At 45.3% G+C, this 18,124-nt stretch overlaps 1 protein-coding gene across 1 annotated transcript in view; it reads left to right on the plus strand.

Annotated features, from left to right (window-relative positions):
• Window positions 1-217: 217 nt before the first annotated feature.
• Window positions 218-18,124, plus strand: part of SYT14 (synaptotagmin 14) — a 298,006-nt gene continuing 280,099 nt past the window's right edge. Inside the window, exon 1 of the mRNA XM_068232991.1 lies at window positions 218-272. Coding sequence (XP_068089092.1) covers window positions 260-272 — 13 coding nt within the window. The 5' untranslated portion in view covers window positions 218-259. The remainder of the gene's footprint in view (window positions 273-18,124) is intronic.

Raw genomic sequence — 18,124 nt, forward strand, 5'->3', positions numbered from 1 at the left:
GGAAAGCAGCAGCAGCACGCCGCCCATCCCTCATCACACAGAGCCTCCCCTCCTCCTCCTGGCTGCCATCCCCGGCACACGTGCCTTCAATTTCGGGCGCCATCCGTCTCCAGAGACGCCGGGCGAGCCCACCTCGCCGCTCCCCCCCTCCCCTCCCGTGTGAGAGTGAAAGCCGCGCGCTCCCCTCTCACTACTTTCTCTCCCCGCCTCCCCCCGCGCCAGCTGCGCGCTTGGTACGCTCCGTGCTGCTGGAGGAATCATGGCGATGGATGGTAAGTAGGCCAATAACCCGTTTGCTGCTGATGCTGGGGGGTGATGGGCTCGCTGGCAGGTCGGCTCTGAGACCCCGGGGCGGCTGCAGGGCGAGGCAGAGCCCATGTGCCCACCTGTGTGGGGGGAGGTGGAGGTGGAGGAGAGGCTCCCCTGTATGTTTATATGATGTCTGCTGTGTGTTTATATACTGTGCTGGGGGAAGGGAGGGGGTCTGACCAGCCTGGGGGGCACCCTGCATGCCTGCCACCCCCCTCACCTGGGCACACCACTACTCTGGGTCTCCATGGTGACAAGTGTCCTGGAGAAGAGTCTTCTTGTTACCTATGGCAACCTACAGGTTACCAGCTGTGATAAGAGTCTTGTTGTTGCCTATGGCAACGTATAGGTTTCCAGCTGTGATATGATTCTTCTTGTTGCCTATGGCAACGTATAGGTTTCCAGCTGTGATATGAGTCTTCTTGTTGCTTATGGCAACGTGCAGGTTTCCAGCTGTGATATGAGTCTTCTTGTTGTCTATGGCAACGTATAGGTTTCCAGCTGTGCCTGTGAGACGAGTCTTCTTGTTGTCTATGGCAATGTATAGGTTTCCAGCTGTGATATGAGTCTTCTTGTTGCCTATGGCAACGTATAGGTTTCCAGCTGTGATATGTCTTCTTGTTGCCTATGGCAACGTATAGGTTTCCAACTGTGGTATGTTAAAGTGCTGGTTGATGAGATGAGAAAGCTTATTGGTTGCTATGAGCGACCAGAACATCTTTCTTCTTATTGCACTTATTGAGTTATGGTGTCCTATTTATAACAGTGCGATCAGCCTATTCGCCAGAAACTCATTCTTTCTGCGAAATCTCGTCTCTTTTCAGATCTATAGCTACAGACAGCTTCCTTAAAGTTCACTTTGCAAATGTGGGATTGCTGCAGTTTTTGAGCTTAAAGTGACTCTGAGACTACAAGTAAAGATTTATATGAACTTGTGGCTTCCTCCAGCCCCCAACGTACCGATTGCTCCCACGCCATCTTCCTCCTCCTTCTCGTTCTCCCATTAGCAGCCCCGATAGCCTAGTAAGTCGGGGCGCACTGCGCATGCCCGGCCGCGTGCACGTGCCCCGCCGCGCTCCCATGGCCAGGAACGTTCTGCGCCTGTGCAGTACTACTTTGCAGGCATAGAGCGCTTCCAGCCACGGAAGCGAGATGGGGTGTGCAGGCAGCCGCACTGCGCATGCGTCGACAAACTAAACGTGGCCACTAACGGCCCAATTTCTATAAAAAAAATCGTTAGAGCGATCAGAAATTCTGATCGGACGAAAAGTCGTTCACTACACCATCAACTAACCAATCATTGCTTCCTATCTATCACGACCAAGTAGAAAATGCAAATTTCTGGTTCGACGAAAATTCAATTGGACGATTGTTTTTATAATCGTTCATTATCGATTGTGCCCATCAACAGAGATTATTTACAACCAATCCGATCAGAATTTCTGATCGCTCTAACGATTTTTCGCTAGAAATTGGACTGTTAGTGGCCAGCTTTACGGACCTTATAACGGGAGAGCGAAAAGGCAGAGAAAGACGGCATGGGAGCGATTGGTGCGGAGGGGGCTGGAGGAAGCCCCAGGTATGTATAAATAGTTTTTTTTACTTTTCATCTCTGATACACTTTATATTCAACAGATTAATAAAAACATATTTCCAGTAGATTTCTGTGTATTATTATGTACCTCATGTTTAGTAATGTTCGCTACGAGTACGTAGCTACTTGTAATCAAAATTTTAATTAGATAACGCTGCCTGTGGCAGAGCGGGGGGTTAACTTACCTATGCCACAGCTTATAGCCGATGCGGTCCACTCGCGGTCCACGTAATGCCGCTACTTCCTACTTCCGGGTTTGAAGGAGGAAGTAGTGGCGTTACGTGGACTGCAAGTGGACCGCATTGGCTATAGGCATAGGGAAGTTAACCCACCCGCCTCGGCCACGGGCAGCGCTATCTAATATAAATTTCGATTACAAGTAGCTACGTACTAGTAGCGATTATCACTACCCACGTTTATTACTCTGTACATCTCCTCCTAATATGTTTTCACTTTATAAATCAATAATCATAATGATTATATTTACTTTGAAGGTTGCTTAAAGTGAAAAAAGTTTCAGTTACATGAGGTTTAAAGAGGAACTCCAGTGAAAATAATGTAATAACAAAAGTGCTTAATTGTACAATAATTATGTATAAATGATTTAGTTAGTGTTTGCCCATTGTAAAATCTTTCCTCTCCCTGACACTTATCATATGGTGAAATTTTTACTGCTGGCAGGTGATGTCAGTGGAAATAGCTGTTGCTTGGTTTTTTTGGCAGTTGGAAACAGCTGTTATTTCCCACAATGCAACAAGGCTCCCTCAGTGTAATGTCAGAACCATGGTCCTGACATCACACTATCGGAGGGGTTTGGGATGAAGTTCAATTCTTGGTTACGGGTTTCTCATTAATACAGTCCCCTGAAGTCCTCCCGGTCCTTTGCTGCCAATCCTTGCTACTACATTCAGCTGATGTCCCCCTTTATAAGCTGGGTGACTCGAACAGTCATGGGACTTGGCACATGCGCAATCCTGGCCGCGCGTCTCCTCAATCGCCCTCCCATAGCCGGGAGAGTTCTGTACATGCGCAGGGGCAATCATTTCTTACTGCTCCAGTGCAGTTACATTTTTAATTTACTTTTTTCGGTAATATATGTTTATGCTATATGGATGTTTGTCTGGATTATGCTGCATATATTTACAGCTCAATGCTGTTGTATGGCGTTGTAATGTTTTGCTTCGTGTGGTGCTAAATGGACATTTCCTCTGTAATGTTTTATACTCTGTTTCTCTTTGTTGTGCTGAAAGGACAGCTTTGTTGTGTACTTGTTCACTTTCTAGTGAATATGGGCTGGTGCACACCAAGAGCGCTTCTGAGTGCTTTTTAAAACGCTTGTGCTTCAAAAAGCGCTTGGCTAATGTATTTAAATGGGATAGATCACACCAGGGCGATGTGCTTTTTTCCCCAAATGCAAACGCGGGTCCTGCAGCATTTTTGCTGATTTCAATGTTAAGTATAGGAAGGTGGAAAATCGCTCTGAAAAGCGCTAGATCAGAGCGATTTTTCCAAGCATTTTTGCTATCGAAGCTGTTCAGACACAGCTCTATTGTAAGAAAAAATAAAAAAAAGCGACACCAAAGCGCTACATGCTACGCTAGACATGCATAGAAAATAGCTAGGGACATGCCTAGAATAGCTTTGAAAAATCACTTCAAAAAAGCGGTAAGCGTTTGCTTTTACGCTAGCTCTTTTTCCGTGCACTGGCCCTTAGTCTTCTGTATAAACTCTCTCTGGTGCTAAATGGACAGCTCCTCTGTAAAGTTCTGCACACTCTAAAGGTAGCTATACACTGGTCGATTTGCCATTAGATCGACCAGCTGACAGATCCCTATCTGATCGAATCTGATCAGAGAGGGATCGTATGGCTGCCTTTACTGCAAACAGATTGTGAATCGGTTTCAGCCTGAAACTGATCACAATCTGTTGAGCTGCTCCTGCCGCCTGCCCCCCCCCGTATACTTTACCTAAAGCTGGCTCCGGGTCCTCTTCTCCGCGCTGCACCCCGCACCGCATCCCAGCATACACTGTGTCACTCCGTGACCAGGAAGTTCAAATAGAGCGCCCTCTATTTGAACTTCCTGGTCACTGCAGTGACACAGGAAGTTAATGTACGCTGGGATGGAAGCAGGAACAGAGCGGTGCAGCGCGGCGAAGATGCCCGGGAGCCAGCGTCAGGTAATGTATACCGGATCGGCCGCCGCTAGCAACGCGCTCCCTACCCGCGGGCGATCGACGGTATTTTTCCGCACGGCGCGATCGACGGACCGATCCGATTTCGGGAGGAAATCGGATCGGCGGGTGCATTAGCGCGAACAATTGGCAGCAGATTCGATCCCAGTGATCGAATCTGCTGTCGAAACGGCCGCAAATCGGGCCAGTGTATGGCCAGCTTAAGGGCTCTTTTCCACTAGCAAGAGCGATCACAAGCGCAAATCACCTGCACTTGCGATTGCGCAAGTTGTTTTCCACTAGTCGCGATTGTGCGTGTAGCTGTCGGTAATGTAGTGTGATCGTGGCGAGAATCGCACTGGCCGGCAATTGCAATTGGGCAAAAACCAAAGCACGGTAGTGGACAATGAACACTGCGATTTACATGTTATCACAGTGTTCTAGCGATCAGCAAAATGGCTGCGATCCACTTTTTGAAGTGGATCGCAGCCAGCGGAAAAAGGGCCCTCAATGGTGATGATTGGACAGCCCCTTTGTAATGTTCTTTATTCTCGGTACACACAATGCAATTTCCCGCTGATCGATGGGTAATCTGACAGGAAGATGCCTGGTGTGTACATGTCCAAACAGCTCCCGATCGATAAAGGCATCTATTTTCCCATGTAAACGTGAGTAAAATCGGTCCTGTTATTGAATGGGAGCGGATAGGACATAGTTACATAGTTATTTTGGTTGAAAAAAGACATACGTCCATCGAGTTCAACCAGTACAAAGTACAACTCCAGCCTGCTTCCTCACATATCCCTGTTGATCCAGAGGAAGGTGAAAAAACCCTTACAAGGCATGGTCCAATTAGCCCCTAAAGGGAAAAAAAATTCCTTCCCGACTCCAGATGGCAATCAGATAAAATCCCTGGATCAACATCATTAGGCATTACCTAGTAATTGTAGCCATGGATGTCTTTCAACGCAAGGAAAGCATCTAAGCCCCCTTTAAATGCAGGTATAGAGTTTGCCATAACGACTTCCTGTGGCAATGCATTCCACATCTTAATCACTCTTACTGTAAAGAACCCTTTCCTAAATAAATGGCTAAAACGTTTTTCCTCCATGTGCAGATCATGTCCTCTAGTCCTTTGAGAAGGCCTAGGGACAAAAAGCTCATCCGCCAAGCTAGTATATTGCCCTCTGATGTATTTATACATGTTAATTAGATCCCCTCTAAGGCGTCTTTTCTCTAGACTAAATAAACCCAGTTTATCTAACCTTTCTTGGTAAGCGAGACCTTCCATCCCACGTATCAATTTTGTTGCTCGTCTCTGCACCTGCTCTAAAACTGCAATATCTTTTTTGTACTGTGGTGCCCAGAACTGAATTCCATATTCCAGATGTGGCCTTACTGGAGAGTTTAATAGGGGCAATATTATGCTAGCATCTCGAGTTTTTATTTCCCTTTTAATGCATCCAAAAATTTTGTTAGCTTTAGCTGCAGTGGCTTGGCATTGAGTACGATTATTTAACTTGTTGTCGATGAGTACTCCTAAGTCCTTCTCCAAGTTTGATGTCCCCAACTGTATCCCATTTATTTTGTATGGTGCTAGACCATTTGGTACGACCAAAATGCATGACTTTACATTTGTCAACATTGAATTATCTGCCATGTATGTGCCCATATAGCCATCCTATCCAGATCCTGTTGCAATATGACACTATCTTCCTGAGAGTTAATGATTCTGCACAATTTTGTATCATCTGCAAAAATAGCAACATTGCGCATCTACTAGGTCATTAATAAATAAATTGAAGAGCACTGGACCCAGTACAGACCCCTGTGGGACCCCACTGCTAACAGTCTCCCATTTTGAGTATGATCCATTGACCACAACTCTTTGTTTTCTGTCCATTAGCCAGTTCCCTATCCATGCACACAAACTCTTCCCCAGTCCTTGCATCCTCAACTTTTGCACCAGACTTCTGTGGGGAACAGTGTCGAAGGCCTTTGCAAAGTCCAAGTATATCACATCTACAGCATTCCCAATATCCATATTAGCATTCACTACCTCATAAAAGCTGAGCATGTTAGTCAAACAGGACCTGTCTTTAGTAAACCCATGTTGATGCTGAGAAATAAGATTATTTTGTACTATGAAGTCATGTATAGTATCTCTTAGTAACCCCTCAACTAGACATGAGGATAATAATCGTCCAATTCCTGTCGATTCGACGGGAATTAGCATCATGTGTACCCAGCATTATGCTTGGTACACACCATGCAATCTCCCATCAGATATGTATGAAATTGTCAGTTCGACTTGTCAGTGTGACGGGTAATTGGATAGTGTGTTCCTAGCATAACTCTCTCTGTGGTACTGAATGGACAGCTCCTCTGTAATGTTCTGCACTGTCTTTGTGGTGCTGAATGGACAGCTCCTCTAATGTTCTGCACTGTCTCTGTAAGGCTGAATGGACAGCTCCCCTGTAATGTTTTGCACTGTCTCTGTGGTGCTGAATGGACAGCTCCTCTGTAATGTTCTGCACTGTCTCTGTGGTGCTGAATGGACAGCTCCTCTGTAATGTTCTGTACTCCCTCTGTGGTGCTGAATGGACAGCTCCTCTAATGTTCTGCTTCTGCACTGTCTCTGTGAGGCTGAATGGACAGCTCCCCTGTAATGTTCTGCACTGTCTATGTGGTGCTGAATGGACAGCTCCTCTGTAATGTTCTGCACTGTCTCTGTGGTGCTGAATGGACAGCTCCTCTGTGATGTTCTGTACTCCCTCTGTGGTGCTGAATGGACAGCTCCTTTAATGTTCTGCACTGTCTCTGTGAGACTGAATGGACAGCTCCCCTGTAATGTTCTGCACTGTCTCTGTGGTGCTGAATGGACAGCTTCCCTGTAATGTTCTGCACTGTCTCTGTGGTGCTGAATGGACAGCTTCACTGTCATGTTCTTCACTGTCTCTGTGAGGCTGAATGGACTGCTCCTCTGTAATGTTCTGCACTGTCTCTGTGGTGCTGAAAGGACAGCTCCTCTGTAATGTTCTGTAATCTCTCTGTGGTGCTGAATGGACAGCTTCTCTGTAATGTTCTGTACTCTCTCTGTGGCAAACACTTCAAATCCAGCGCTGGAGACTTGGGCGCAGCCGGCGCCACAATAGGCCGTAATAGAAACTACGGCTATAGCAGGCACAGGGAGTAACTTCAGTGCCGTCAGAAGACGGAGCTGAAGTTGCTTTTAAAACAATAATTCGGCTTCCAGCAATTGCTGAAAGCCGAAATTATTTAATTCCCCACCATCCATGGCGGCCTGGAGGGGGAATAGTAATTAACACGGCTCGGACTTGTGCGGCAGCAGGATCAGCCATATATAGGCTGTGTCCTGTGCCCAAGTCTCCGGCGCCGTTATCTCTCGTACGCCTCTGTGTTGCTGAATGGACAACTCCTCTGTAATGTTCAGTACTCTCTCTGTGGTGCGGAATGGACAGCTCCTTTGTAATGTTCTGTTCTCTCCCTGGTGCGGAATGGACAACTCCTCTGTAATGGTCAGTACTCTTATCTGTGGTGCTGAATGAATAGCTCCTCTGTAATGTTCTGCATTGTCTCTGTGGTGCTAAATGGACAGCTTCCCTGTAATGTTCTGTTCTCTCCCTGGTGCTGAATGGACAGCTCCTGTGTAATGTTCTGTACTCTCTCTTTAGTGCTGAATTGACAGCTCTTCTGTTATGTTCTGTACTGCCTCTGTGGTGCTGAATGGACAGCTCCTCTGTAATGTTCTGTACTCTCTCTGTGGTGCTGATTGGACAGGTCCTCTGCAATACTCTGTACTCTCTCTCTGGTGCTGATTGGACAGGTCCTTTCTGTTACACACTCTCTCTCTTCCACATTTATTGTTTAGGATCAAACAATCCAAAACAGTCTGTATGCATGTTGGATTATTATGGCTCTGTACAAATTAACAAGCTGACACATCATTGCATTCCAGCGGTTCTGGAGGTGTGTTTAGCTTCTAAGGGTACAATGGTTAATTTGCATATATTCAGCAGTGTTGCTCTGGGAGACATCTCAAGCTCACTCCAACCTGAATTATCGCAAATTCTTTCTGTTTTAGGAAAGCAAACTTTTGTTTTTTATTGTTTAGAAAGAACTGATAGTCAGAACAACACTTTGCTTGTCCACCTATAACTCAGTGGCCCCTTTTTCATATGTTTTTAGTACTTTATATAATAATTTTTCAGCAGTTACAAAGTGAAAAGTATGCCAAACCTAACAAATTTTATTTTTATTGTTACTTGTTGGATGCTGAAATAATATTGTGTAGATAATTTTAGAAGCTATCCTACAGCTATAGCTGGATGGTGTAATGGTTAAGGGCTCGGGAGACCTGGGTTCGAATCTTGGCTCTGCCTGTTCAGTAAGCCAGCACCTATTCAGCAGGAGACCTTAGGCAAGTCTCCCTAACACTGCTACTGCCTATAGAGCGCATCCTAGTGGCTGCAGCTCTGGCGCTTTGAGTCCACCAGGAGAAAAGTGCTATATAAGTGTTTGTCTTTGTCTTTTAAAGAGAAAACTTGGGAGACAACTATATTGAAACTGGGCCAAGCAGTTAAAAGTTGTTAAAAAAAAAGGTTTTTTACTGGTTAGGAACCAAAGCATGGAGAACAAAAACCCTGAAACAGTGTTGTATATTGAAAGCTTAGAAGAATTTATATTTAGAACATTTGAAATTTAAAAGGTCCTATGAACAACATAATTAGGGAGAATGTTCCCTTAATAACATAATAAGGCAAAAGGTCCCCCCAAATAGCATAATTAGGCATGGTGTTCCTCCTCTTAAATTACAGTTAGGCAGAGTGATCTCAAAAGTCTAGTTATCAGTATATTGGATTTATGTAGCATCATCACCTTGTATGGTACTCAAATAACAATTCGGGGTGCTTCCTAAGAATACCCATTAGGCAGAGTCATCTCCAATTTGCTGTTATGCTTGTGTTTAGTGATGTTTACCAAGAGGTGCCTACTAAACCCCTTACTATTCCAGCACTAATCCTCCTGCACATAGCTTGCTGTGACTGCATGGCGATCCAAGCATAATGCAGCATGTTGCTTATCAGTCTGCTGGACCACATTGCTCCAATAGTGGATCTGTGTGTTCTCTGATACAGTCACAGCAGGCATGCCGCATGTAGGTGTATATAAAAAGAAGCTTTAAGGACTGGTAAAAAAGGGAACTTCCTCTCCGCTCTAAAAGATAACACATAATACACCATAATGTCCTTTTAAAGAAAAACATTGCTTTGTTACAGCTTACAGAACTTCTGCAATAAATCTGCAGTGTGTCTACTTCCTGCTTTCATGGAAAGAGTTTAAGGGCTAGTTCACACGGACGTCCGCATTTGGGGGCGTTGCGGCAGGTGCGCGGTCAGGCTTTCAGCAGCCTTCGCGTTGCGTTTGGATGCGGTCGCGTTTTTTCTTCCCCTAGGGGGACATTAGCCGTCGCGGTTGGCCGCCCCTGGAAGCTACATGTAGCTTCCAGGGCGGCCACGAACGCAAGCGAAAATTGGGACCCGAACGCCGCGTTCGTGTAAACGCGTGTAAAAGCTTGGTGCAAATGCTCTTATTCACTTGAATGGGAGCGTTTAACGTGACGTTCCGAACGCTTGCGGTAAACGTTACGCAAGCGTCCGTCTGAACCAGCCCTATGGGTTAAAACCTCCTGTGTTTATATATTAGCTGTGTCTGCTGAGGACTGCCAAATTTCTGTGCTGACACAAGCTGAGAGATCAAATTACACTAATTACTTGAATATGAGGGTGAATTAGACAGGCTCTTCTCTCTAAAGTCGCACAAGGTGCATTTCTCTTTCTTTTCCTTGCATCCTGTGCAAGAGTTCAGGTCCACTTTAAGAAACGCAGCTTGATTGCCTTATGCTGAATGACAGCACAGCTCAGGGAGAGTAGAGCTGACAGCAGCCAGTCAGAAGAGGGAGCTGCAGTGATGTAGTGATGTTACTTTGAAGTTGCAGCTGAAAGAAGGGAAAGGTCCCATGGTATTCCTGGTGCTGGATTTCCTCTTTTTGATTCAAATCTACTTAGCTGTGTGAAGGTGTGAAAGTCGAGTTCTGTCACACAGAGGTTATATCTAAGATAGATTTGTTCTCATGTACCAGGCTGTTAAAGCCAAACTAAATCCAAAATTGAACAAAGGAAATTCTGAAACCGTTCATGCTGATCAGTGGAAATTATAAGCATTAGAGTTGGAAATAAACTTTTTTTTTTTTAATCAAAATTAAAAATCTATTGTGAAGCTGTGGTTGCTGAAATTTGTTCTATTCATATATGCTTAAAGGGAACCAGAGACAAAGCACCCTCATGTATTTTACCATATATATCAGTGGGGACATTAGAGAAAACACCTACCCTGCTCTCTGTTTCATTCTGCACTGCACAGCTTGCTTCTAATCAGCCCTGATAAAATCCCCGTGTGATCGGTTTCAGGCTGAAATCGATTCACAATCTGTTTGCAGTAAAGGTGGCCATACGATCCCTCTCTGATCAGATTCGGTCAGAGAGGGATCTATCTGTTGGTTGATCTGATGGCAAATCAACCAGTGTATGGCTACCTTTATGTGATCTCAGGCGCAATCATATTTCTATTGAGGTCATAGGTCCATTGTGTAGAATTAACAAAACTGTTTGGCAAACTTAAAAGACATATTTATTTCAAAAGTCCACACCCATCTGTCCATAGTCCCTTTTCATCTTCTTAAAGTGGACCTGAACTCTTGCACAGGACAGAAGGAAAACATATTGAAATGCACCCTGTATGTATTTAGAGAGCTTAGCCTCTCTAATTCCCCCTCATTTGTGACTAATCACATGTTGTAATTTGATCTCTCCCCTGGGTCAGCTGACTGCCATGGCAGATAAGGCAGATAAGCTCATTTGAAAGCAATAGATGTTAAAAATATGACTGCTACCATGAAAGCAGGAAGTAGAAACAAAGCAGATTAATTGCAGGATTTGTATCGGCTGTAACAAATAAATGTTTTTAAAGGTTATTATGCTGTTGCTTATCTTTTAGAGCAGAAAGGAAGATCTGACTTCAGGTCCGCTTTAAAGGACACCTGAAGTCAGAGGTATATGGAGGCTGCCATATTCATTTCCTTTTAAGCAATACTAGTTGCCTGGCAGCCCTGCTGATTCTCTACCTCTAATACTTTTAGCCATAGCCCCTGAACAAGCATGCAGCAGATCAGGTGTTTCTGACATTACTTTCAGATCTGACAAGATAAGCTGCATGCTTGTTTCTGGTGTGATTCGGACACTACTGCAGCCAAATAGATCAGTAGGACAGCCAGGCAACTGGTATTGTTTAAAAGGAAATAAATGTGGTAGACTCCATATTCTTTTCACTTCAGTTGTTCTGTAAAGCCTCACTCTATCAAAACCACAGGTACCGACAGCTACTGCTCACAGTCACTGGGATGTACACTTACTCACTGCACCAATGCTTCTATCAGGCCTCAATCTGGCGCGACTGTTACTATGGTAACGCACGTAAATAATGCCATGTTTTAGAGCAAAAATGTAATTTTGAGTTTTATTCCACTTTAAGGGCGCCTCTAGATTTCCCCCTACCCCCCTCCCCCTATCATATATTGGCTGTGTTGTGGTCCTGGATGTATAGGAGAAGAAACCAATATTCTATTCTGCTCTTGCTTTGGTTCTACTGTCACAATGTCACTTGGGAGGGGGGGGGGGGGGGGTATAATTTCAGCAGACACTGAGTAAGGTGCCCTTTAAAAACATGGAGGGTTGGAAACAAAAGCATTCATCAACACTGGAACTCTGAGTCTGTGCTCTTTGCATAAGAAGCCTTCCCTGAGTCAAGCTTGACAATGTAACATTAAGTATAACTCTCAAGTACTGCGCAGTCTGCAATTATATTTATCTTCCCAACAATGCCAAACCATCTAGGTCAGTGAGTCATACTCCGTTTGTGGTTTCACTTTTTCCATGGAAACACAGAAAATCCAACGAGAGCCACCCCCCCCCCCTCCAACTCTTGCTTTACCTGGTTGTTTATTTAGCTTTCATTTCTTTATTTCAAAACCCCTTCCACCCAGTACCGATATTGATTCACAAAGATTACTTCTCTTTCACTTTAACCTACCTGGCATTATCATTATTTCCAGATTTGGGGCTTGATTCACAAAAGAGTGCTAACTTAGTTAGCATGCCTAAAAGCCTCTTAGCGCACCTAAAGCCCTTTAGGACCCCCAAAGTTTTTGCGCGCTAAGTTAGCACGCGCAAAGTCTAGCGGTGCACAGTGCGCGCGAAACGTCGCATCGGGTGCCGTCTATTGAGCGCACTTTGCGCACAATCAATAAAAGCTATGGCTGTGCTAACTCCTTTTAAAACAGGGTGGGTAAGATATTATATTACCTATCTATTTTAATTAACATAACTAATGTACCTTAATGACAGTATGTTTGTTTAGGCTGAAGTCCCTCTTTAAGGGATAACCGAGGTGACGTGACGTGAAGAGATAGACATATTTATGTAAAGTGCCGGGCACACAAATAACTATGCTGTGATCCTTTTTTTTTTTTCCTTTTCTGCTTGAAAAAGTTAAACATTAGGTATGCAAGTGACAGTTTCTGTCCGGGTCGAGACCGAGTCGGACTGGGTCAGACTATAGCATAACTCAAGTAATTCCAGCCATAAAACACTTTCCTGTCAGTTCATGGCTTCTGAGAGCAGGAAAGAGATAAAAAGGGTCAGTAATTCATAGATTTGAGCTCTGGCATACTTCAATGAAAGTGACATTGAGCAGAGACAATTAAACAGCAAAAGCTTAAAAACTAGATTTAAATATAAAATAAAACTGTGGGATATCTAAAAAAGTCATTTTGGGAGACTTAGGATAGATATAACTGTTTTTATCATAAGTTTATTTTCACCTCGGATGTCCTTTAAGGTGCCCGTTAACGATAAAAATCCGCGGACGATCGATTATTTCTGGTAATCTATCAGATTGGTTGTTCCCATTAACAGACAAATTTCCGTTAACCAGTCTGATCAGATCAATGGGTGTGATCTGAAAAACCGATTGATTCCATTAATCTGATGGAGTTGGCTAGAGGGAATTTGTGCACATTTATGCCCGATCAATCATTACCGATAGATTACAACGGAAACTATTGTTCCGCCACGGAATCATAATGTTAATGGGCACCTTAAAGGATACCCGAACTGAAATGTGACAAAATGAGATAGACATGTGTATGTACAGTGCCTAGCACACAAATAACTATGCCGTGTTCCTTTTTTTATTTCTCTGCCTGAAAGAGTTAAATATAAGGTATGCAAGTGGCTGACTCAGTCCTGACTCAGACAGGAAGTGACTACAGTGTGACCCTCACTGATAAGAAATTCAAACTATAAAACACTTTCCTAGCAGAAAATGGCTTCTGAGAGCAAGAAAGAGGTAAAAAAGGGGAATTTCTTATCAGTGAGGGTCACACTGTAGTCACTTCCTGTCTTAGTCAGGACTGAGTCAGCCACTTACATACCTGATATTTAACTCTTTCAGGCAGAGAAAAAAAAAAGGAACACAGCATAGTTATTTGTATGCTAGGCACTGTACATACCCATGTCTATCTCATTATGTCTAATTTCAGTTCGGGTATCCCTTAAGGTAGCCATACACTGGTCGATTTTGCCATCAGATTCGACCAACAGATAGATCCCTCTCTGATCGAATCTGATCAGAGAGGGATCGTATGGCTACCTTTACTGCAAACAGATTGTGAACCGATTTCAGCCTGAAACCGTTCACAATCTGTGGTGGTGGTGGTGCTGCTGCCGTCGCTCCCCCCGCCCGCATGCCCGCATACATTACCTGCTCCGCCGGCGCGACTCCAGTCCCCAGGTCTCCGCTGTCTTCTCCGCTCTGGTCTCCAGGTCCGGCATGCTTTACTTCTTCCTGCCCGGCAGGAAGTTTAAACAGTAGAGCGCCCTCTACTGTTTAAACTTCCTGCCGGGCAGGAGGAACTGAAGCATGCGGAGCAGGTAATGTATTGCCGCTCTATTGCGTCGGTCGTCGGGCACTCGAACGCCGCTAGCGATGCGCTCCCTACCCGCGGGCGATCGACGGTAATTTTCCGCACGGAGCGATCGACGGGATCGGACGAAATGGATCGAAAGTCGGCGTGTAGCGCGAACGATTGGCAGCAGATTTGATCCCAGTGATCGAATCTGCTGTCGAAACGGCGGCAAAGCGGCCAGCTTTATAATTGTTAGTTATCAGCAGTGAGCCCATGCATAGAACAAGTCAGTCCTTCAGCAGACACTGATCCTGCTTATACAGTAAGTAAATACAAGATAAGTAAATACAAAGTACAAACACCTCTCCTAGACAGGTTAAACTTTGCCAGCTTTAGCGAAAACTGAACCAGGTATTGTCATCTGGTACATCTGGAGCTGCTTTTCCTGCTGGTGTTAGCAGTGCGACTGCAGTCTTTTTTCTATATGCACCAAGATGCCAAGTCTTCCCTTTAATTAAGCCCGTTTAAATGAAGCTGATTCTGTGTCTGATGAAATCCTGGAGTACAGAGAGACGCCGTCCGTTATCAAATCTGCATTATTTAGATGCTTCACTAATCACAGTAATAAGCTGGCAATGCAGAATGCTGTCAGGGAAAAGTTTCAATGAGTTCCTGGCTTTAAAGTGACTCTGATGTAAACTTGTAATGCTGGGGGGTCATACTTTCTGACCACCCAGCACAACAAGGCTAAGAGCTGGATAATGGAAGAATGTGACACAGGCTGCCCAGAGCAACTGCAGCTCTGGGCTTCCGATATCGCTACAAATAAAACACAACAGCAGCGCAGTGCGATGTTGCGCTGCCTTAGTTCGCACTGTGCTGCCTTAGCGATAGCAAGTATTCAGACAGGTACAAGACAGGACTATAGATTGGAGCGTAACTAGTAGCAACCGCAGCTCAGTCACGTTCACAGAAGCAGAGCAAGCAGGCTAACAACAGTCACCAGCAAGCATCCACCCAGGCAAGACTATAGGATAGAACGTAACTAATAGCAACTGCAGCCTATAGTTACGTTCCCAGAAACTAGAGTAGCAGGAATACTACCAGTCACCAACGTGGTGATGGCAGAATCCAAGCTATCTGGATAATGGACTTCACTGACCCACCGCGGATGCAGCGAGCGTCCATCAAGCATGGAACTAGGTAAATGGAAGAGAGGTAAGGCAGGCACTCAATATGACCCGAGGATAAAGTACAAAACTATTGTTGGCTGTAAAGTTGTCCCTCAGCAGGTGCTACGTGCTCTAGACCGTGTAGGGCAGTATCATGGAACATCATACAAGAGAAGAGCTGGTCTGGCACTGTAGTTTTAATACATGTCAGCAAGCATACATTGGTGGAAACCGTGATGTGGCAAAGTGGTACATATGTCTCACAGGTACTTATCGTGCTGCTGCTGAGGTGGGGGAGACGTCTGTGGGCGCCAGTGGGTGCACGGCCTTATAACCGTTTCGCTGTGGAATGAGCCTTGCTTCTTCGGAGGGCTGTGTGCACAATGTGTGGATCGGAAGTAGCTAATGAAATAGCTTACTTCCGTGAAAGGTCCCTGCCTACCGTTCCCACAATTCCCGGTTGCCTAGCCAATGAGAGCACACTGCTGCCCGGAAGAGAGCGCGGTGGCGTCACACGCCGCCCGCTCTTCGGAGCTGCTGAATCAACGGGCGCACGTACGTTCCCATGGGGACCGCTCCACCCCCAGGGCGCGTCATCGACTGCCGAGCCAACTCCCAGTCAATGCGCAGTCAGGGGGCGTGCCGTCCTAGAGCTCCGTTGTTTACGTATAAGGTTGCCAGGGAAACTGCCTGGAACTAGCTTATTAGCTAAAAGCAATACGTAAGTTTAAATTTATAATAATAAAGGGCCAACGGTGGAGGCTCTCCATGCGTGTGAGAAAGCACATGAGGGGAAGGCACCGGGAAGGGGGGAAGAGGGGAGAGGGGAAAATGGGGAAGGTAGAAGGTGAAGGAAGGTGGAAGTGAGGGAAACAGGGATGGGGTGGTAAGACGGGGCACAAAGAACCAGGACAGAGGTCACACAACCAGTGTGTAGGACAGGAACCACTTAATGATGACAGTAAGAAGGGTTTAAAAACATCATGACTGCATGCTGTTAACCATATTGGTGTATCAAATGCAAAAATACAAAAAGTACAAAAATACAAACTTTAATACCTATTAAAAAAGTTGATTCAAAGCTGCAGTCATGATGTATAAAGTAAGGAGCAGAGTTAGAGGCAGACTAGGAGACCCCAAGCAGGAGGGACCTAAGGGTCCAAGAAACAGGCCAAATCGACATAGTCATTTAAACCCAAAGGGCCCCTAGCGTCCGTCTTGAAAATCCACTTAGCTTCTAATCTCAAAAGTAGCTTCTTCCTATTTCCACCTCTGCGGGGAAGATTGCAGAGGTCCACACAGGCAAAAGAAAGTAGACTTGGGTCGGAATTGTGTGCTGTGGCCATTTGATCTACAATCCTGGGACAGCCTTTCCCTTTGGGGAGCAGGCATACATGCTCCAAAATTCTATCCTTGACCATCCTGGTCGTCTTGCCGACGTAAAACCGCTGGCAGGGACACCACAATGCATAGACGACAAAAGTCGTCCTGCAGGTGGCGAAGAACGGAACCCTGAATTGGACAGGGCCGAGTCGATAAGACTCGCCTGTTTTCATATGGCGACAAGCTTTGCAAAAACCGCACCGGTGATTGCCTGCAGAGGCAATGCTATCTAACCATGTGCGGTGTGGATTTTCGCGGAAATCGCTATGGACCAATAGGTCACCAATTGTGGGTGCTTTCTTAAACGCAATAAGAGGTTTGGGTGGTAAACATTCCTTCAGGACAGGATCCTGGAATAGAATCGGCCAATTCCTGTTGATAACATCCTTGATTTCTTTTTCCATTGGGGAATATTTGAAAGTAAAAACTCCTAGTCCTTTTTTCTGATGTCTAGGATTGTTCTTCTTTCTATTGATCAGATCGAGTCTGTCTCTCCTCAAGGCTTCATTCATTGCTGAATCAAGAGCTGCACTATCGTAGCCCCTCGACAATAAGCGTGACTTGAGTTCATTGGCTTGTTCAACAAAATCATCCAGTCTGGTGTTGTTTCTGCGCAAGCACAGAAACTGACCAAACGGGAGTGATCTGGTAACATGAGAAGGATGGTAGCTATCTGAATGTAGGATCGTATTAGAGGCCGTCGGTTTACAATAACCCCTTGTCACGACTCCGCAATCTTCGATCAAAAGTTCCAAATCTAAAAAGCAGATCTTCTCTCTGGAGTATTCCATTGTAAACAACATATTAACATTGTTGGTATTAAGGTACTCCAAGAAGTCCGATAAAGTTGGAACATCTCCGGACCAGAAGGCTAGGACATCATCCACATATATGGACCACATCCTCAGGTTCATCCTGTAGGGGTTATCCAAAGCGTGGATGTGTCTCTCCTCCCATGCCCCAAGAAATAAATTAGCATATGTACATGCGACGGGGGTCCCCATCGCAGTGCCGGAGATCTGCTGGTACCAGGTGTCGCCAAATAGAAAGGCATTGTGGGTAAGAACAAAGGCTAGGCAATCACATAAATATTCGTTAAAGCGGGGGTCTTTTTCATTTCTATCAAGGTACATTTCGACAGCTTTAACCCCCTCAGTGTGCGGTATTCTACTATAGAGGCTGGTAACATCAATAGTCACCAGCAATTCCCCTTCGCACCACGATGTGGACTCCAAGCCCTCCAGGACGTCTAGAGTGTCACTTAGATGGGAGGGGACATGGGACAAGAGAGGTCTGAGGACGTGGTCCAGATATCTGGACAATCTTTCTGTGACCGACCCCAGGCCTAACACAATCGGTCGGCCTGGAGGGTCGGTTAGAGATTTGTGGATCTTTGGCAAATGATACCACACTGGTTTAACTGGAAATTCGGCAAAAGATCAGTCTCGG

Source organism: Hyperolius riggenbachi, chromosome 4 (genome assembly GCF_040937935.1).
Source record: "Hyperolius riggenbachi isolate aHypRig1 chromosome 4, aHypRig1.pri, whole genome shotgun sequence".
In the NCBI taxonomy this organism is placed as follows: Eukaryota; Metazoa; Chordata; class Amphibia; order Anura; family Hyperoliidae; genus Hyperolius; species Hyperolius riggenbachi.